Source organism: Panthera leo, chromosome B2 (genome assembly GCF_018350215.1).
Source record: "Panthera leo isolate Ple1 chromosome B2, P.leo_Ple1_pat1.1, whole genome shotgun sequence".
NCBI lineage: Eukaryota > Metazoa > Chordata > Mammalia > Carnivora > Felidae > Panthera > Panthera leo.
In genome coordinates, this window is record NC_056683.1 from 133,996,175 (window position 1) to 134,019,164 (window position 22,990).

At 36.4% G+C, this 22,990-nt stretch overlaps 1 protein-coding gene across 2 annotated transcripts in view; it reads left to right on the top strand.

Moving 5' to 3' along the window:
- Nucleotides 1-20,905, top strand: part of TAB2 (TGF-beta activated kinase 1 (MAP3K7) binding protein 2) — a 62,908-nt gene extending 42,003 nt beyond the window's left edge. For both annotated transcript variants that reach the window (XM_042940049.1, XM_042940050.1), the window contains exons 4-7: nucleotides 6,368-6,528; nucleotides 6,745-6,838; nucleotides 8,158-8,238; nucleotides 18,941-20,905. In XM_042940049.1, the coding sequence (XP_042795983.1) occupies nucleotides 6,368-6,528; nucleotides 6,745-6,838; nucleotides 8,158-8,238; nucleotides 18,941-19,083 (479 nt within the window). In that variant the 3' untranslated portion in view covers nucleotides 19,084-20,905. The remainder of the gene's footprint in view (nucleotides 1-6,367; nucleotides 6,529-6,744; nucleotides 6,839-8,157; nucleotides 8,239-18,940) is intronic.
- Nucleotides 20,906-22,990: the final 2,085 nt, after the last annotated feature.

A 22,990-nucleotide genomic window follows, 5' to 3' on the forward strand; every position in this document is an offset into this window, starting at 1 on the left:
CCTCTGTCATTGTCTTGGGGTTTCAGGAGGTGGAAAATTATATAAATACAATGTTTAGTCATCTTTAAATGGAAGTCCTGGCTAACAATCGATTCTTCATAGCCTGGCTTTTTAAGTCCATATTTGTCTATATCTAAATGAATGACAAGAATGGAGAGAGAATTTTTCCTTTAGCTTACCCATGGAAGTCTGTGTAACAAATCACCCTTCCTCCCGTATAAATACATATTACTAGATAGCACATGAGCCCAAATTATCCTTATGTGTGGTTGATGTGATTGTGTTTGTAACACTTTCTTAACATGTCAAAACAAAGAAACAAAACCCAAAAACCAGTCTCAGGGATTTCTCAAATCCCTTTTCAAAGCCATTTCTTGTAACAGAGGTGAAATTTTCTAGCCTCACCCACGACTGCAGCCCAATTTTGTAAGCCTGCCTGACTCTCTTTCTAAGCTAATTCCCTTCTTTTGGACGCCAGAAGTATAATGTCATGTTTCTTGCTCTGTAGTTAACACTCACCCTTTTTTCATTTCGTGGAGCCTGATCAGAGCAAAAGTGTCTATAAACAAACACTATAATGACTTTTCTTCATTATGAGTCTAATAAGGGTTCTTAATGATATGTACTGTGTAATGGTTTATATGGTGAAGGTTAAAACTGCAGACAGACCACAACGAGAGAAAAAGTTTATTACCTTTAGCTGAATTTTCATAGCGATTCATCTTGACACCCCTATTTTGTCATTCATCTTCCTGAGATTTCTATCTAAAACTCCCAAGCCACAAATGAAAAGTGAGCTGGGCACATAAAAATCCAGGCACTTAGAAGAAATAATTGCTAAGAAGTAGAGGGTCATATCTCTTTCCTACTATCTTCAGAGCACTTTTTATCTTGTTTATAATTAACAGACATACTTAAGAGATCCTGAAGAGTCTATAAACTACATTTTTCATTCCTAAGTAATATAATATGATATAATTATAACTCTGTTCTAAGATTTTGTCTTCACTGGAAAGAAATCCCTCACACAGAATTTGAGGTCATGGATTCACAGTATTTTACTTTAGGGGTTCGGTGTAATCATAAATGTATCTTGCCATTTTTCCCCAGAGGCGAGCCAGCTTCAGCCATTGCAGAAACTCCATTCTTTGTGAATCCCCAGGGATGTAAATAACGTTTTTCTATTGCAGAAACATTCTGAACAATTTACTCCTTAACTTCAAAATATGCCCACAGCCTTCCGCAGCTGAGGCTGCTTCAGTGACTGTGGCTCCTCTATTTGTCCTCAATTTTTTTTAACCAGATTTCTGCCTTGTTAAAGGATCTCTGCTACCAATATTGGCCTTCTCAGCTCTGTGGTATACTTTCCTATTTTGGTAGAAAGGATTACTAATACAGAGAATTACTGGGAAGAGTGCTTAGCCCCCGTCCTAGAATGTATGTTCTGAGATGGATTGGTTGGAAAATAAAATTGAAACAGAAATAAAGTTGGACGGTTGGTACCTTCCCCCTCCACACTTTTATCACTAAGTAAAGAACCCTCTTTATGTCTCATATTTTGCCCTAAAGTCATCTTTTTCTGAAATGAATATTACTACACTCGCTTTATTTCAGTTTTACATATTTGCCTGCTATGTCACCTTCAAAACTTCCAAGTGGCCTTCAAGATGGTGTCTGGTTTTCAGCAGTTTGACTATGATGTGTTTGGTTTTTGTTTAACTACTGCTTGGAGATCTCTGGGTTCCTTTGATCTATGATTGATTGTCTCATTAATTTTGGAAGATATTTGCCCATTGTCTCTTTAAATATTTCTTCTGCCTTGTTTTTCTCTTCTCTTTAACTGATTACATGTATATTAGACTATTTGATATTTGTTCTTTTTTCCACTTTTTTCCTCTTGTGTGGGCAATTTCTGTCTTCCAAGTTAACTGATTCTTCTGTATCCAGTATGCTGGTAAGTCTGTTGAAGGAATTCTTTATCTCTGATACCATATTTAATTGCCAGCATTTGACTCTTTTTTTTGTGTAATTTCCATTTGTCAGATTATCTGTTGGGTCCTGCCTGTTTGGTATCCATCTTTTTAACTAGATTTTTTTTTTAACATATTAATCATAGTTATTTTAAAATTCCCTGTCAGGTGGTTCTAGCATCTGGATCATCTGTTAGTATGGTTCTATTGATTGCTTTATCTCTTGGTGAGAAGTTGGATTTTTCTCTTGCTTTCTGTGTGTCTCATAATTTTTTGTTGAATGCCAGTATTGTATGAAAAAAAAAAAAAAAAACACAGAAGAGACTGAGATAAGTAGTATTTGCACCCGGAAATGAGAACAGCTCTTTTTTTTTTTTTTTTTTTTTCAGGTTATTAGTGTGAGGACTTTAGTGAATTCAGTCAGGCCCGGAGCTGGGTTTGGGTTTTGTTGTTAATCTTTAGTGTCCCACTGCCTTCAAATATCTCCAGCAATTGACTGCTCTTACTTTGCATCTCTTAGAGTGGTACCCGAAGTGCAAAATATTTATTTTACTTTAGTCCTTTTATTTCCGACCTTTCTGTGCTATGATGGGTCCCCACGTACTCAGACTTCATAATATGATCAGCAAGTCTCCACATGATCTGATAAAGGGCCAAATAGTAAACTATGTCTGATTTTGCAAGCCATGCAGTTTGTCACAGCTATTTAGCTCTGCTGTCGTAACACAATAACAGCCATAGACAATAAGTAAACAAGTGAGCATAGCTGTGTTCCAGTAAAACTTTTTTCACAGAACCGGCAGTGAGCCATACTTGTCCAATGACCGTAGTTTGTTGGCCACTCGTTGAGAGCCTTGTTCTTGCACACCATCACCACCCTCCCCACCACCACCATCACCCCCCAGTCTCTCCTACCTCTGTAATGTAAGCTCTGCAAGGGCAGGGATTTTTGCCTGTTCTTTGATTTGACAAGTAGGCTCTCAACATAATAAAAGAATGGGTGAGTGAATTATATTGTGTGCTTCTTATGAACAGTATATAGCTGAATTTTAAAAATTTAGTGTGCTGATCTCTTGTATCTAAACAAATACATTTAATTAAATTGCAGTTGTGATTACTGATATATCTGGGATTATTCTTGTCATATTTTTTTTTCTACTTCTTTCTCTTTTTTCCTCCTTTCCTGCCATCTAAGTTTAATCAAATTTTCATTCTCCTTTTGTTCAGTCTTTTTATTTAGAAGCTACATTCTATTTAGCTTTCTCTAATAGTGATCCCTACACATTTAATGTGTGTGTGTGTGTGTGTGTGTGTGTGTGTGTGTGTGTTTAAGTAGGCTCCACGCCCAACCTGGCGCTTGAGCTCACAACCCCGAGTTCAAGAGTCACATGCTTTACCGACTGAGCCAGCCAGGTGCCCCTGACATGTAGGTTTGGTTTGTCAACATTTTAGAGTATTCTTCCTAAATACTTTCAAGACCTTAGAATGCTTCTCTGGGCTTCATATTTCCAATTTCTTGTTATTTCTTAATGTTTTAGTTTTACTTTGTTTTAAGCAGTTTATGCCACCCTGCCCACTGCCATGGTCTTTCCCCTTTTTTTAGAGTTAGAACTTTAGATTTGTTCACCTATTCTTTCCTTTTGTATTAATCTCCTTCTTATCAAAAAACACATTATTAGTAGTTCTTTCAGCAGCAGCCGGTGGTTGGTGAATTCCCCCAAACTTTACCTGAAAATGTTTATGCATCCATGCTCCGATAATTTAACTAGATGATCAAGTTATGCTATTATCTTTGAGCATCTGTTATTTCTCTTCTTTAGTTTTAGAAGTTTTTTCAGCAAGCATCTCCTCAAAGTTTGCCCCTTCCTATCCGTTGTCTCCTTCAGGAACTCCTTTTTTGATTTATGTGAGATTTTTTCACCCCTCTTTCATGTTTTCTGTCACTTTATCTCTGTGTTCTGGGTAGTGATCTTAGGCTTATCTTCCAGATCACTAGCTCTGTCTTTGACTGTATACAGTCTGTTTAATCTGTTTGACTTTTTCATTTCAGTGGCTACTTTTTATTTCCAGAGGTTGTTGATGGTACTTTTGCAAATCTGTCTCTTTTATTCATAGTATCTTTTGCTGTATTTTTATGTACTCTGTTATCACTGTAGTCATCTTAGGCTTTTATATAGCTTCTTTCAGACTATTACATAATCTCTAAGTTTGGGGGGCTCCTTCTAGGCCATGGATCCTCATGGGAGATCATTTTCTTGTTTGGTCAGACTTGTCTTTTGAAAGCTTCCCTTTATCGAAAGGATGTTTCCTCCACGGATCCCATGGTACTAGCTTCCTGGCGGTGGAAGTGGCTTGTCACGGCAGCTTGCACTTGCCTCTGCCCGCCCCTCCCAGCAAATCACCAGCCTGGGGCTCTTTGTCGTCAGTATTTCTCACCCTGAGGTTCTCTCTCTCTGCCCTTAAGATATAAATTTTGATCACTCAGATGTGTTTTAACTTGGGCTTCAATTTCTCAGCAAATCTCTACTCATCCCTGCTTCATAAAGAATACTGAAGAATATCGCAGATATGTATCTTGTTTTAGAATTTCAGCATAAATATCAACCATCATTTGGTCATCAGAGGATATTAAAGGATTTAGTCATTAGGGAGGAAACCATCATTAAATTTAAGAAATGCTACTTTTAAGTAAAATAATCACTAATTTGAGCAAATTTCTAATTAATGCCCCGTGAGACATGTTGTTGGCAGGTGGTTAGAGTTTGGAAAGTATGTTATTCCCCATTTTCCTTTGCTCTGTCCTTCATTCGTACTGCAGTCCTGCCTCCGTCTTTTCTTCTCTTCCTGTCTCCCTCAATAACAGCCCACATCCTCATCTCCTCTTAAGAAAATAAACCCTACCGTAGAATTCTTATATTTTGGAAATAGAGAGGTAAAACTGCAGTTCAAATAAATAAGTCAAATTGATAAAAGCCTGACAGAACAAGCTTGATAGGTAGGGATGTACTAAAGACACAGCGGGTTTTCAACCAGGAACACGTGTACCTCCAAGAACACCTCCCTGCATTTACAGAATATATATTAAAATGGGAGAAAGGTTAACAGGGTTTTCATGTTTATCAGAATCAGCCATGCTTTTTAAAACTTGAAACATAATGCCCTAGTATTTGTTTCTTCCAATTAATAAGAAAGGAAAATTATAGAGGGAAGCATTTGTGGATTATAACAGTGTCAGATTTTGTTGGGAAAAATGATCTACTGTTTAAAGTTAATTTTGAAGTCCTTGATCCTAACAGCCTCCCAGACTCCACACCCTAATTCTGGTTCTAGAATACAGTACTCGATTGGCCTGAATATGTCTTAATGTGCCATAGCCTTTTCCTTATTTTTTTGATTCTTAGAAAATGAGGTTTAAAAAATTAAGTAAAATAAAGAAATCTGAGTTTAGTTTAAGATGACTGTTTAGCATTAATCCAACCTGTTTAATCTACTTGACTTCTTCATTTTAATAACTATTTTTCATTTTTAAAGATTGTTAATTGTACTTTTCTAAATCTGCCCATTTTCTCGTGGTAGAATCATCCCACATTGCCTTTTTATAGAAGTAGATAAAGGTGTCTTCACTTCTAGCCCAGTATCCTAAAAAACAAGGCCCACATTGCCCAAGGATTGATCACAAGAACACACACTAATTTTTTGGCTTAATAAGGTTTCCCAAGCAGCTTATCATTCATGCTACAAGATTGATTGCATACTTTCTTTCTTTAAAAACCTTAGGAAAATATTTTCACAAAATAGAAGTGATTTCTTTAAATGGTATCATTTTTACTTCGTGATTTGAACAATTTAATGTTAGCATTTAACACTTTAATGTTAATATTCATGTGGATTGAAATCAGTCTGTCTTATTTGTTGGCATTCATCAAAATGGATTTGGCTTAACCCACATTCTCTTCTAAAATGTCCATAAAGTGTTCACATTAGAATACCTTATGCATAGTCCAAACATGTCAGGCTTCTTGGAGTAGATCTCATCTTTTAGAGGGTCAGACGCAAATTAAATAACAGTGAGTAGGTTAATTAACTAGACCGGAGCCTTTATAGAAGTAGTAGGCTATAAATGCTGTCCTTAGCCATAAAGTGGGTTTAGCCAAACTGGTTTTTTTTAATTTTTAAATGAGTAGCAACATTTGTCTGCTTAAATAATTAAAATAATATTCAAGTTACAATTTTTTAAATTTTAAGTGTTCAAACTCAAAATATTTTGTTTTAGTGTATCTTTGGGATTCTTGGCATACTCTTGATTGTCGCAGAAACACTGTTTGTTTTCCCAAAGCTGCTTAAAGGTTAATTGACGGAAGTGAGTGGGTCCTCATGTTTGCTAATATGTGTTGCAGCTCTGTTGGTACACCAGAAGGCCAGAATGGAACGACTTCAAAGAGAACTTGAGATTCAAAAGAAAAAGCTGGATAAACTAAAATCTGAGGTCAATGAAATGGAAAATAATCTAACTCGAAGGCGCCTGAAAAGATCAAATTCCATATCCCAAATACCTTCAGTAAGTCTTTCTGTAATTCTTGTGACCTCTGTGCTTGGGAACATGAGAATAGGCAATCTGTCAGAAGTATAAAGAGTTGGTCTAGTTTTCTAGAAATGCTCCTATTAACTCATACTTGTTTCTTTGCCCTTACCTTCCCTTGCCAAACTCCACGCTTTCTTACCTAATGATAAGAGAATCCAATGTAGATCCTTCTCACACGGAATTATTTTTCAGCTCGAAGAAATGCAGCAATTGAGAAGTTGTAATAGACAACTCCAGATTGACATTGACTGCTTAACCAAAGAAATTGATCTTTTTCAAGCCCGAGGTAAAGTTCAGTGCATACTCAACTGAAATTCATTGTATTAATTTATCAACTCTTTTCCTGTGGCTGAAAACAAACTTCTCAGTTGTAGGCTTATTGTCTCAGATTTGACTTTGGAGCCAGATAGTACTAAAGAACTATTGTGTTTTTCTTCCCCACCCCGACTCCAAAAGAAATTATGTATTTGGTTTAGGAGTAATTTGATAAAATTTGTATTATTCAAACCCGCTTTAGTCTTGTGTTAAGGGAAGACAGTAATTAGTATGTCTGGCTGTGCTATCAAAAGTATTACTGTTATGTATTAGTAGAATCTATAATATTTATTGTAATATTTATTAAGATTAAAATAGAGGTATGCCTATGTCTCTTTCCTATTGCTGTTTTTCCTTTTACCTCTCAAGAATCATGCTTTTTTTAAAAAACGTAATTAAAAGGCATCCCCACCCTAATGGCACTGTCTTAATTAATAAAAGAGAGTAAAAGTATGGCCTGTACTTTTTTAGAACAACTTATTATGAAGCTTGAGCTATTAGTGATAAGCCATAATTGCTTATTGTAGTAAAAAAAAATCTTGACAGTGTAATTCAGTTCCATAGACAGCTAAAAGGAAATTTTATAACTTAAACCTAATTCTGAAGTTAGGGAAATAATAGAATGTATGAAATGGAAAAGATAGAAAAAAGGAAGGAAGCCAACAAAAAAGAAGTCCTTAATTACTCTTGAGTGTGTGCCAAAAATCCATCAAACTGAAAGATGGTGGTTGTGTTTCCTTTTAAAATGTTAATAAGTCATGTTTGACATTCATAGAAAATGCCATATTTAACTTTAAAGAGAGAAAAAGGAATTTAGTGCCGGTCTAGCAACTATAGTTTTTGAACCTGTTCCTTTTATTTAACATCTGAACCATTATATTACATTAGTGTAAGGTTTTAATACTTATTTGGGATCAAGCTATTTATTTAGTTGCTTAAGACCATGTTTGATTGTTTGAAATTATATTTTAAATTGTTACATTTTAAGTTATTTTAACTTGTCACATGGAATAGTGGTCTAGTTCTACATCTGTCACTGTCTTACGGTTTAATTTGGCTTCTTCCCTCATTTACCACTCAGACCTCTGTTGTGAGTACTGTATTATACCTTCCTCAGCTGTTTTGACATCCTTACAGGTAATTTGAGATTAGAAGTGCAAAATAAATGAAAGACATTTCTTCTATTTATACTGTGATCTTTTTTAGAAAGAATATGTTTGCTTTTGAAAAAATAAAATTAAATATTTTTGAGCTATAAACATTGATATATTTACTTTTTATATATTTCAGGACCACATTTTAATCCCAGCGCTATTCATAACTTTTATGACAATATTGGATTTGTAGGTCCTGTGCCACCAAAACCCAAAGGTTAGTGTCTCCATTAAGTGTGAAAACCATTACATCTTGAAAAACAAGATTTTAGAAAAATTTGTTTTTAGCAACCTTCCACTCTAGAAGTGCTTCAAACATTGGCATTCATGGATGAATTCATCAGGAAGATAGTTGCTTATTTTCACTTATATGCTGGGGATGGGAAAGGATGCAAAAGTGTTATGTACTTAGCTCTTTAAAAGTAATATGCAGGTCCTTAGGATTCATTATATACCCCTCTAAAAGAGCAAGTCTTGGCAAAAGAAATCATCAGGTGCAAAAATTTGAACTCTTTAAAATTTTAGATAAATGAAGAGGAAGACACCTTAGGGAAGTTTACTTTTCATGAGTATTCTGTTGATGCATAATTCTGCATAATCAAAATACTCTAAATTCCAAATGAATCATTTTTAAAAACTAAGGGGCACCTAGGCGGCTGAGTCGGTTAAGCATCTGACTCTTGATCTCAGCTCAGTCTTGATCTCAGGGTTGTGAGTTCAAGCCCTGCATTGGGCTCCACGCTGGGTGTGAAAAAAAATTTTTTTACCTACTATCATTTTACATCATTGATAATCAGACCATATGCACACCAAACTAAGATGTCAAAGTAGGTGTGTGGATTTTTTTACTCTAGGAATTAAAAGAGAGAAATGATAACAAGAATGAATCGGTATGTTACTAGCTCTTTGGTTTGTTAGAAGACTTTTCACATTAGCACTCAGTGGAGTTCACTCCGTCATTTTTGTTTAAATATAATTGTATTGGGCCTAGCTGTACCATCATTTTTTTTTTTTAATTTAAACGTTTCTAAACATAGTTAGCTGGAATGCAATGAACTATTATTCCAGAGGAGCAAAAGTGAGATTAGGGCATTTGTCACAGTAAGCAGTGGTTAAAATACTACATGCTATTTGGATGTTAATTAAATAGAATAAAGAAAACAGTGGCATAGCCTAGCTTCTTAAAATAAACAAAGTGGGTATTTCAGACTCTGAATAAGTTGCTTTAATATAATCTTTTCACTCTCTTTCAAAAAGTAGAATTGTTCTTATAAAAAGATTCCTGTTTTACTTCTACTTAATCCAGTACTTATGTATTGAGGGTAGGAGGGAGTGTAGATGGAAGGTAGTTGGAAAGGAGGTGAAATGGAATCAGTCATGACAGTTGTTGAAGCAGGATAAGTACACGAGGGCTTAGTTTACCGTTCTCTCCACTACTGGATATGCTTGAAGTTTTTTGTGATAAGAAGTAAGGAAACGTGGAACGGTGAAAGCAAAGGATGGGAAGCCTTTCCTTAAATTTACAACATGTCAAGGGAAGGGGTCCGAGATGGTGTCCTAGGAAGACTCTGAACTTACCTCTTCCACAAACACACCAAATCTACACCTACATATGTATGGAGCAGTTCCACCTGAAGAAGAACTGGGGGGCTCACTGAACAGCTCTGCACGACAGAGGGTAGAAGGACCACATAGAGATTGGAAAGAGACATAGAGACACAGGAACCATGGGAACCCCACCCCCTACACTACAAACTGCAGTAGGGGGAGATAGCACTGAGGAGCCCGCGCACAGATTTGCCCACCTGGCCCCAGAGGAAAAACAAAAAATAAAACAAAGACGTGGTTTAAAGGGCAACGGAAATATAAGTGAGGAAAACCCATTTACCAAACCTAGAGTGTCCACCAAACGGTGAGGGAACTGCTGCAACTCTCTGGGGTCAGAAGTGCCAGCAAGTACCATGTTTACCTTCTCCCACCACTATGATAGCACAAATGGGAGCAAAGTCTAGCCAACCTGCCCTCTCAGCAAGACTCGGGCCTCTTCCCACACCAGTTCTGGCCATCCTTCCAAAATGGCCCCATGCGCCTATGCCTACCTGAGCTCCAGCCATCCCACCAAAGGGCCCCGATGCAGTGCGCACTGGTAGACACCCAGCCTGCACCCACTGCAGTTCCAGCCGTCCTACCAGGGCACCTCTGCACGGAGTACCCTGGGTCTCCGCTCACACCTGCTACAGGCTCCAGCCGGCCAGCCAAAGCTGCCGGGCACACACATCTTTGTGGGGACATTCCTACACAGGGCCACTCCTTCAAGACTGAAAAAGGTCTTTTTTTTCTTTTGCCTAATTCATAGAAATAAACACAGAAAAGCAAACAAAATGAGACGGAGGAATGTGCTCCAAACAAACAAAGACAGAACTACAGAAGAGGAACTAAATGAAACAGAAATAAACAATCTACTTGATAAAGAATTCAAAGTAATAGCCATAAAGATGCTCACTGAACTTGAGATTAGAATGGATGAGTTCAGTGAAAACTTGGACAAAGAGATATAAAATATAAAAAGAATCAGAGTTAAAGAATGCAATTGCTGAAATGAAAAATACACTGGAAGGAATGAGCAGATTAGAGGATGCAGAAGAATGGATAGACCATCTGGAGTCAGGGTAATGGAGAGCACCCAAACTAAACAGCAAAAGAAAAAAAAGAATGTTTTAAAAAAAGAGGATAGGTTAAGAGACTTCTGGGACATCAAGAATAGTAACATTCAGGGGCACCTGGGTGGTTCATTCAGTTAAGCATCCAGCTTCAGCTCAGGTCACGATTTCACGGTTTGTGAGTTCAAGCCCTGTATCAGGCACTATGCTGATAGCCTGGAGCTGCTTCAGACTCTGTGTCTCCCTCTCTCTCTGCCCCTCCCCTACTCATTCTTGTTCTCTCTTTGTCTCTCTCTCTCTCTCTCTCTCTCTCTCTCTCTGTCTCTCTCAAAAATAAACATTAAAAAAATAATTTAAAAAAATAGTAACATTCATATTATGGGCATCCCAAAAGGAGAAGAGAGAGAGAAAGGAGCAGAAAACTTATTTGAAGAAATAATAGTTGAAAACTTTCCTAACCTGGGGATGGAAACAGACATTCCGATTCAGGAAGCACAGGGAGTCCCAAATAAAATAAACCCAAAGAGGTCCACACCAAGGCACACAATTAAAATGTCAAAGATTAAAGATAGATAATCTTAAAAGCAGTAAGAGAACAGGAATTAATTGTATATAGGGGAAAAACTCCATAAGACTCGGCTGATTTTTCAGCAGAAACTTTGCAGCCACAAGGGAGTGGCATGATATATTCAAAGGGCTGAAACGAAAAAACCTACAACCAAGAATACTACTTAGCAAGATTATCATTTAGAATTAGAGAGGTAGAGTTTCCCAGACAAAACTTAAGAGTTCACCACCACTAATCCAACCTCATAAGAAATGTTAAAGGGACTTCTTTAAGCAAAAAAGAAAAGACTGTAACTAGAAATAAGAAAATAATGAAATGAAAAAATTTCCCAGGTTAAAGCAAACTTATGGCAAAGATAGTTGATCAATCGCTTATAGAACTTAGTATGCAGGCTAAAAGACAAAAATAAAATCAATTATATCTAAAGAAAATTAGTTAAGGGATTCACAAAATAAAAAGATAAAATATAATATCTACTTAAAACATAGAGGAGGGAGTAAAAATGTAGTGCATTTAGAGTATGTTCAACTTAAGCAATCATTGACTTAATATAGACTGCTAAATACTTAGGATGTTACATATGAACTTAATGTTAACCACAAACCACAAACCAATAATAAATACACAAAAAGTAAAGAGACAGGAATCCAAACACAACACTAAAGAAAGTAATCAACACATGGGAAGAAAGCAAGAGAAGAAACAGAGAAGAACTACAAAAACAACCAGAGAACAACAAAATGGCAATAAGTACATACCTATCAGTAATTACTTTAAATGTAAATGGTCAAAATCCTCCAATCAAAAGAAATAGGGTGACTAGATGGATAAAATAACAAGGCCCATGTATATGCTCCCTACAAGAGACTCACTTCAGACCTAAAGACACTGAAAGGGATGGAAAAAGATACTCTGCAAATAGAAGCAAACAAACAAACTGGGGTAACAATACTTATATCACACAAAGTAGACTTTTTTTAAACATTTTTTTTAATGTTTATTTATTTTTGAGAGAGAGAGAGAGACAGAGACAGAATGTGAGTTGGGGAGTGGCAGAGAGAGAGGGAGACACAGAATCCAAAACAGGCTCCAGGCTCTGAGCTGTCAGCACAGAGCCCAACACGGGGCTCGAATTCACGGACCACAAGATAATGACCTGAGCCAAAGTCAGATGCTTAACTGACTGAGCCACCCAGGTGCCCCAAAGTAAACTTTAAAATGAAGACTCTAATGAGACAAAAAAGGGTGTTTGTAATGATAAAAAGATCAACAGAAGGATATTACAATTATAAATACTATGCACCCACCAATAGAGCACCTAAATATATGAAACAAATATTAAGAGACATAAAGAGAAATTGATAGTAATACAATAAGAGTAGGGAACTTTACAACCCCACTTACATCAATGGATAGATCTTCCAGACAGAAAATAAGGAAACATTGGCTTATGAACAACCCATTAGATGACATGGACTTAACAGAAAATTTCATCCAAAAGTAGCAGAGTACATATTTTCAAGTACACATGGGACATTCTCCAGGATAGATCACATATTATGCCTTAAAACAAGTCTCAGTAAACTCAAAACTGAAATGTGAAACATGTTTCCAACCACAATGTTATAAAACTAGAAGTCATTTACAGGGAAAAAATTGGGGAAACAACAAATATGTGGAGGCTGAACAACATATTAAACAACCAATGCATCAATGAAGAAATCACAGAGGAAGTAAAAAAATACTTGCAGACAAATAAAAATGGCAACACAGTTTCAAAATCTCTGAGATGCAGCAAAAGCAGTTCTATGAGGGAAGTTTATAGCAATATAGCAATATAACCTCAAGAAACAAGAAAAGTCTCAGATAATCTAACCTTACACCTAAAGGAACTAGAAGAAACACAACAAAACCAAAATTAGTAGAAAGAAGGAAATAATAAAGATAAGAATAGAAATACAATAGAGTCTAAGAAAAACAATAGAAAAGATCAATGAAACCAAATCTAGTTTTTTGAAAACATAAGCAAAATTGATAAATCTTTAACCAGACACATCAGGAAAAAGAGGACTCAAAATCAGAAATGAAAAAGGAAAAGTAACAGCCAACACCCACAGATATACAAAAGATTATAAGAGATTACTATGAGAAATTATATGCCAACATTTCGACAGCCTAGAAGAAATGGATAAATTCCTAGAAACAAACATTATTCCAGGACTGAATCAGGAAGAAACAGAAAATCTGAACATTTCAATAACTTAGTAACGAAATTGAATCCGGAATCAAAAAACTCTCAACAAACAAAAGTCCAGGACCAAATGGCTTCACAGGTGAATTCTGCCAAACATTTGAAGAAGAGGTAGTACCTATCCTTCTCAAACTATTCCAAAAAATAAAAGAGGAAGGAAAACTTCCAAGTTTATTCTACAAGCCCAGCATTATATCCTGATACAAAACCAGACCTTTTAAAAACACTACAAAAAAAGAAAGAAAGGAAAGAGAGAAAGGAAGGAAGGAAGGAAGGAAGGAAGAAAGAAAGAAAGAAAGAAAGAAAGAAAGAAAGAAAGAAAGAAAGAAAGAAAGAAAATTACAGGCCAGTATCCCAGATGAATATAGATACAAAAATCTTCAACAAAATATTAGCAAACTCAATTTCAACAATACACTAAAAGGATCATTCACCACAATCAACACAATCAAGTGAGATTTATTACAGGGATGCAAGGATGGTTTAAAATCTACAAATCAATCAACATGATATACCACATTAACAAAGTGAAGTATAAAAACCATATAATCACCATAATAAATGCCGAAAAGACATATGACAGAATTCAGTATCTGTTCATGATAAAACCTTTGAACAAGGGGTGCCTGGGTGGCTCAGTCAGTTGAACGTTTGACTCTTGATTTCAACTCAGGTCATGATCTCATGGTTCATGAGATCGAGCCCTGTGTCAGGCTTTGCTCTGAGAGCACAGACCCTTCTTGAGATTCTCTTTTCCTCTCTCTCTTAAAATAAATAAACATCAAAAAAAAAACTTTAAACAAAAGTGGGTTTGGAAGGAATATACCTCAACATAATAAAGGCCACATATGACAAACCCGCAGCTAACATTATAATCATTGGTGAAAAGCTAAAAGCTTTTCCTCTAAGATCAGGAACAAGACAAAGATGTCCACTTTGGCCATTTTTATTCAGCATAGTACTGGAAATCCTAGCTGCAGATTCAGAAAAGAAAAAGAAAAGGCATCCAAATTGATACGGAAGGAGTAAAACTGTCTCTATTTGCAGATGACATAATGCTATATATAGAAAACCCTGAAGATGCCACCAACAAAACTGTTAGAACTAATAAATGAATTCAGTAAAGTTGTAGGATACAAAATTAATATGCAGAAATCTATTGCAGTTCTATATACTAGCAACAATGTAGCAGAAGAGAAATTAAGAAAACCATCCCATTTATAGTTGTATCAAAGAAAAGTAAAATACTTTGGAATAAATTTAACCAAGAAGGAAAAAATACCTATGCTCTGAAAACTATAAGGCATTGATGAAAGAAATTGAAGACAACAGAAACAAATGGAAAGATGTATCATGTTCGTGAATTGGAAGACTTAATATTGTTAAAATGTCTGTACTACCAAAGCAGTCTACATTGAGATTCGGTGCAGTCCCTATCAAAATACCAGTAGTATTTTTCATAAAACTAGAACAAATAATCCTAAAATTTGTGTGGAACCTGAAAGATCCCAAAGAGCCAAACAAATCTTAAGGCCAAACCTGGAAGTATCAGAATCCCAGATTTTAAGATACGGTACCAGCACAAAAATAGACACATAGATCAATGAAACAGAATAGAAAGCCCAGAAATACCCACCCATATATCATCAACTAATCTACAACAAAGGAGGCAAGAATATAAATGGAGAAAAAATAATCTCTTCAATAGATGGTATTGAGAGTATTAGACACCTACATGTGTCTAAAGAAAGAAACTGAAAAAAAAAAAAAAAAAAAGGAAACTGGACCACTTAAAAATAAACCCTAAATGGATTATAGACCTAAATGTAAGACCTGAAACCATAAAATCCCTTAAAGAAAACACAGGCAATAATCTTTTGGACATTGGCCTTAGCAACATTTTTCTAGATGTGACTCCTCAGGCAAGGGAAACAAAAGCAATATTGGGACTACATCAAACTAAAAAGCTTTTGCACAGCAAGGAAATCACCAACAAAATAAATAGGTAACCTACTGAATGGGAGAAGATATTCGCAAGCAGTATATCTGATAAGGGCTTAATATCCAAAATATTAAGAACCATACAACTGGACACCAAAAAAACCCCACACATAATCCAATTTTAAAACGGGCAGAGGACCTGAGTAGACTTTTTCCAAATGCTACAAATCACTAATCATCAGGGAAATGCAAATCAAAACTATAATGAAATAACACCATTCAGAGTGGCTAATAATCAAAAAGACAAGAAGTAAAAATTAAAAACTCAATTTGAAAAAGACCAGAAATAACAAGTATTGATGGGGATGTGGGAAAAAAGGGAACCCTTGTGTACTGTTGGTGGGAATTTAAATTGGTACAGCTACCATGGAAAACAGTATGGAAGTTCCTCAAAAACTAGAAATACCATATAGTCCAGTAATTCCACTGCTGGGTATTTACCCAAAGAAAATGAAAACATGAACTTGAAAAGATACATGCATCCCTATGTTTATTGCAGCATTATTTACAATAAGCAAAATATGGAAGTAGCCTAAGTGTCCATTGATAGATGAATGGATAAAGAAGATGTGGGGTGTGTGTGTGCGTGTGCACATGTGCACAATGGAGTATTATTCAGCCATAAAGAAGAATGAAATCTTATTCATGGCAACATGATGGACCTAGAGAGTATTATGCTAAGTGAATAAATCAGAGAAAGACAAATACCATATGATTTCATTTATATGTGGAGTCCAAAACAACAACAACAACAACAACAACAAAACAGATGCAGACTAATAAATACAGAGAACAAACTAATGGCCTCTGGGGTGGAGGGAGATGGGCAAAATAGGTAAAGGAGATTAAGTGGCACAAACTTCCAGTTATAAAATAAGTAAGTCACAGGGACGAAAAGGACAGCATAGGGAATATAGTCAACAATATTGTAGTAACTTTGTGCGGTGACAGATGGTAACTACGTCATGATGAGCATTGTGTAATGTATAGAATTGTTGTATACCTGAACCTACTAGAACACTGTATGCCAACATTTCAATTTAAAACATTCATAACATGTCAAATGATGAAGTATGGCATATTATTATTTCCAAAAAAAGAAAGAAGAAAAAATCTTACTAGCTTGTTCACAAAAGATAAAAATTTGCATGCTATTTTGGGGAAATACAGAATCAGACATTCTTCCCTTAGGGCTAAAATAGAGAATTATTTATTAGTTTCATTTATAGAGGTTTATTTAGTTAGAAATGATTTTATAGTTCTGCTTTACACTGCATCTTTGTTTTTTTTTTAACGGCTAAAATTAGTATGGAAATCACAAGCCATCCTTTGCAATCCAACTTCCTCCTTTTAAATTCTGGTTTCCAAATACCTCTAATAAAAAGATTGGTAAGTTTAAGTACCAAATGAGATTGTGCAGATATAAGGAAACCATTGGAGATTTTTCATTAAAAAAAAAAAAATTGTGGGTCCCTGGGGGCGCCTGGGTAGCGCAGTCGGTTAGGCATTCAACTTTTGGTTTCAGCCCAAGTCATGATCTCACAGTTTTGTGAGTTCGAGCCCCCATCAGGCTCTGAGCAGGCAGTGCAGAGCCTGCTTGGGATTCTCTCTCTCTGCCCCTTTCCCACTCGCACCCCTTACTGTCTCTGTCTCTCTCAAGATAAATAAATAAAGCTTAAAAAAAATTTTTTTTAATTTGTAGGTCCCCTATTGATTGCCTTAGATATCTAAATAATGAAGATAATGCTGGTGTTTAATAATAGATTGAAATGTTAATACAAATAGTACCCCTTCCTAAAAACTTTTGTAGTTAAACAAAAAGGATAGACAAAGTTTTTTAAATGTGCCAGGTAGGAATGTTTCCTAACACCTAAGTGAGACCAAAATTCTAATAAGTAGGATGGAGCCCGAGATTAAAACAATTATTCAATAAAAGTGTTTCCCAAGTATGAAATGTGAAATCATTTTAAATGGTAAAATGTCAAAATAAATCTTAACTATTTATTTTAATGTGGGTAGGAAACATTAACTAGTATTTTCAGACCCTTGATTTTTCAAATATTTTCATTTACAAAACCCTTAATTAGATATTTTTAACTTAATTTAAAGAAAATTACTGTATAAATAACACTTTCAGGTTGCTCGTGCATATGGCAAAAATTGTCATGATGCCTAAAAATTGCTACCAATGCCTGAAAGTCGACAGTTTTGCAATAAAGTAAGTATTCTTTCAGACTAATCAGTAAAAAAGATGCTGCCGAAGGGGGACAGAATACCAAACGTCACTTAATTATTTTAAGTTTGTTATAAAAACTTGACTTCCTATATTTTATCTACTAGATACCGCAGTGTGTATTTTAGGTTATCTGAAAAGCTATCATTTAGTTACCAACTCAGTAGAGTAGGTGGAATTTGCAAATTAATAGACAGCATTTTAACATAGTTTGAATCTTTACATTGTAAACCTCAGCAGGAGAGTCCCAGCAAGCAACACGCGCTCCTTTTACCTTAAATCTCCCTGAATAATTTGCAGGAACTCTCTCCTAACATTTCTAATGGGATTCCCACAAGAGTAGTTTCATAATTGTAATTTCATCTTAGATACAGCTTTGGAGGAATATAATTATTCTTGATATTTAAGATACCTTAATCCTTTCAAACAGTCTAGAACATCGGCCTCTTAGAGCTGCAGTGGCTTTAGTTTATGAGAAAGATCAGACCTGGAGGGTAGGTGGTTTATCTGAGATCACAGAACAAAGTCATGAATGAGTAGCAGACCCAGGAACAGAACTTCACCTCATGTTCTTTCTACTGTTCCATAATAAGTAGGATTTTAAAATGAACTGAGAGATAAAGGATGGTAAAATGTTCATACTCAATTTGCTTCTCCAAGTCTATTGTTGATCCATAGTGAGGATTTGAGAAATTAGCTCATCTTTTTATTTTTATTTGTGTTGGTCAAGGCTTACATTCTTAGCAGATAGAGGACGTTTACCAAAAACGTCCATTCCTGGAAGAAAACAGAAATAAAAATACCACTTCAGTGGGGAATGAAACTCTAGCATTAATGAGATATAAACTTTGTCAGTATTGCAGTACGATGGATACCTTTTCCCAGTCTTAAGGTGACATGGGAATTTGCTGTTGGGTCCCCTGTGAGTTGATTTCGGTTTTCTCCTGCTATAAATTGGAGAAAAGATGCTCTTTTCCCCTGAAGGACATAGCGGGGTGACCCCGTCATGTCCATGTTGGCTCCCCGGCACAGAGCACCCGGCTCCCTAGAGGTTGGAGAGAACGGAGCTTTGTGTCAGTTTCAGGTCGAGGCTTCATTTGCTTGACAGGCTGCTTTCCTGCTGTGCAGTCACAGGTGTCTAAAGTTGCCCGTAATTGATGACTTCGTGCTTTTTGCTTCTAAAATCATTCTTTTGCTTCCTTATAGATCAAAGGTCCACCATCAAAACACCAAAGACTCAAGACACAGAAGATGATGAGGGGGCTCAGTGGAATTGTACTGCCTGTACTTTTTTGAACCATCCAGCCTTAATCCGCTGTGAACAGTGTGAGATGCCAAGGCATTTCTGAGCCAAAAGGCCCTATATCTCTAAAACCACATCTGAAGTTCAAGAAACTAGTCTGTCATCAGGGGAAAAGTTTCACTGCTACATAGGATTTTGTCAAATTGAAGGTGTGACAGGATGGTGTTGTGCTAATGGTAAATGTCAGCCCACAGAGCTAATAATACCTCAGTCTAATGTCATGGGCAGTTGAAATTCATCACATGAAAGGTAATCTGCTGAAAGACTTGGTTGCCCGCTGCCTAACCATGTACAGTGTTACCAGTAGCCCGTTATGGATAATTCTCAATCTATTAATGCCTAGGTGTTCCCAGTACCTTTTCCCCCTCATGTCACTACTGAATTTTGACAGGAGGAAGGAATAGAACGATGGCTTTTTTTTTTAAAGCTTTCGGTGAAACACTACAAACATGAAGAAAAGGAACAAGGTTTAACTATTTAAAAACTGTTTGCTGCCGCATGGTGCCAATGGATGGGGGAAGAACTTCATGAATCTGTGGTACTCTTGGCCTTGTCTTTGTCTTCCCTGAAAACGTCTCCACTCTGTGAAGCCAGCATCTGGGCTCTAAAGATGAAAAGGAAAGCAGCATGCATTGTCTGTACAAACATGCAGTGAAATATCCCAAAGCTTTTCCTACTGTACAGATCTCTCGAGTCTGCTTTAAGTGATTTCTTTTCTTCTTTATTATTTTCTTATATTTCTATATGTATAGTGTAATAGTCTTTTGTTAACTAATTTTCTTTTTTCCTTTTAGTGATTAAGCACGATCATGTCCCTTTTTAAGCCTTACCTGAGAGAAGCAATGCCTTAAAATAAAAAAAAAAGCATTAACGAAATGAAGCTGTGCACAAAATAACCTTCCTCTACTCACTCTGTACTTTGCCCTCATGAGTGCCGATGTTCTGTGAAGACATTCAGATGCTGCCCAGTGAATTGCAGGAAATATTCCAAGACTTACGTCGATAAGTCACACTATCTGTACTGACTTCGGCAGTGGGCGGCACAACGGTGTTTGATCTCCCACAGGGAAGCTTAAAACAAAAGGTATTTTTAACCCACTGACAGAGCAACAAGGTTGAGCTTGCTCCACCTGCCTGGTGTCCCACAGAACTCTCACGGGAGATTACGATCGGGAAAGTACAGTTTGCAAAACCAGCAACAGCGGCCGTACCTACAGCCCTGGTGTGGGGAGAAGTTTCAATGCTTTACTGTTGGGGCAGTCCGTTTCTAAACCTGACTTGGTGGCAGTATCATGCGTATTTATAAAACGAGGCTAGTCATATTTAGGACAACTGAAGGAAAGCTGGAAAAAAGAAAAACAAGCAAACTTGAACACTGAAGCAACCTCAAGCATCTCTTTATTTTGATGATCTATTTTTATAAGGAAAATAAATATTCAGATGATCGGGAATGTATATAACTAAATGAAATCAAGAAAAAGAAATAACAGTATGCATTTAAGAGCAGAATTATGAAATTATCTATCAGTGCTTAGAACGGGGCTAAGGGAAGTGCTGAAATGTAGCAAAAAGGTAGGAGATAATGTTGACTGTCACCCATTGTAAATGTCTGCAAATGGATATTTTTTAAATAGGCAGGATTATTACAGGTGATCTGTATGAATGTCAGAGCCTCGACTTCCGGGCTTTGCATCTTGTATATGGGAAGAAATAGGACAATCCTAGTTAATTAGCCCATAGACCCAAAGCCCTTACATTTGATACGTTTTGTTTTAAAACTAGGCCTTGTTTTTCAGCTTCATCTGCAGTTCTATGTGAAGATTGATAAATCAGTTTTTACTTGTTTTATTAATAAAACGTAATTTGGATATCTTGAGTTGATGGTTTTGTGATTTAGCTGGGTAAACTATCTTTGTAACAGATAAGTTATTTATAAAAATTAAAAAACTTATATTCTAATGTGGATTTTTGTGACTTGTTTTTAAAGTTTGTGGGACAGAAGACAGTTTCTACCCCAGCCGAACATTTGATAGTTAATTGACATCAGAGAGAACTCATTCCCTAGAGTCTTCTCGTGACAGATGGCATTCAACTGCATTTCTTGGATGATTTTTCGCCATTTCCTCAAGCTTCTTAACTAATGAAAGAAAGCGACCCTGTTTCAACTGAGCCAAAAACAATGTAATACTGCTTCTTTTTCGTAGTTACTGCTTTTCCTTTCATTTCTTTTTGGGTTTTTACCGTTTACCTCATTGGAAGCGTGATATCTTGGGCCATTAGGCTGGAGGAGTCACTTAGTATCTACTTTATCCCATAATGTGTAGGTGCTGGGGATCCCAGTGGTGCTTCTCTTGAAGAGAATCTCTATATTAAGACTTTCCGAAAAATATAACTTGGTTTTTCTGAGTATGAAAAAAAGAAAGTAGCGTCTGCTGACCTCTTTATGTCGTAACCGTAGAAAGCCCTGCCTTGCCTCGATTGGTGTTTTAAACCTAGTGAGACAGAAATACCCTTTGCCAAGGAATATGAGGCCTGGACTTGCTGGTGGTCTGGAAACCACCTTCAAGAATTACTGCACTAAAATAGAATTACGGACACTAAGAACCTCAGATGGAAAGATGGACTTCTGTTTCTCATCACTGTTATCCTTGGGTGTTGACGTTCTCTTATTTAAAGGTGAGGTGGGCAATTAGTTCGGGGAGCCTGGATTTCTCAGAAAAGCTTATATTAACAGAATAGTGGCCGGTATATGCTCTTATAACTAATACATTATGCAAAGATGCATGTCATATTGCAGGTTTTTGTGAAAAGTATGAAAATTAATTTTTCTTTTAAAATTTACATTTACTTTAAAAAAAATTTTTTTTTTTTTTACATTTATTTATTTTTGAGAGACAGAGAGACAGCGCAAGCAGGGGAGGGGCAGAGAGAGAGAAGGAGACACAGAATCAGAAGCAGGCTCCAGGCTCCGAGCTGTCAGCACAGAGCCCGACGCGGGGCTCAAACCCACGAACCGTGAGATCGTGACCTGAGCTGAAGTCAGACGCTCAACCGACTGAGCCACCCAGGCACCCCCCCCCGTTTACTTTTTTAAGTGACCAATCTAGATGAATCTGCAATCTAATATTGACTTTATATTGGAGAATTGAAATTGTGCAGAGAATCATATCCATAGGTAGTCAAAACTATGTTAGTTATTAACTTTAAACGTATTTTAAAGCATTTTTAAACCGCAGACTTCCCTGACATTTCATCATACCTCTATCCCAGTTAAATGTTGACGGGACAGTCCAGTGAGCAGTGATGGGTTTAAGAAGTGAATGGTGTAAGCTATCATATTCAGTCCCTGAGTGATTGAAGTTGGCTTGTATTGCCTTAGAAAATGATGTTAAATCTGTAGTGGCACTGAAGGCCGTTCCAGATGTAATACCTTCATGCTGGGTGTTAGCATAACTTCCCTTATGATATTACAAAATACTTCTATTTCTCTGTGACAAACATATTTTTGACTCCAGTTCTTAGAAGCTACAATTATTATATCCATATTACTTGAAGATGAAATGGTTTGAGGCTGCATTTTAGTTTTTATTGCTTCCATCTGAAGTAAAGCAACTGAGAGAAAAGACTTCTAAAGAAAACACAATTTTGTAGCTTTATATTTGTTAAAGGAGGATTTTCCAACCCTCAGTGTGCAATAGACTGGGTTTGTTTTTTTGTTTTGTTTAAGAGAATGTAGTTAATCATACAGAAATGCTTGCTGTAATACCTTGTCTTTGCAACTATACATTTCTTCCTATATTCTAGGTTCAAAAATAGAACTGCCCTGTTATAATGGTTGATTGACTTACCTAGTTCTTTAGAAAGGTTGTGAAAGCACTTGGAGGCTATTGGTTTTTTTAATTTCGGTATAGTTAACATACAGTGTTCTATTAGTTTCAGGGATAAAATATAGT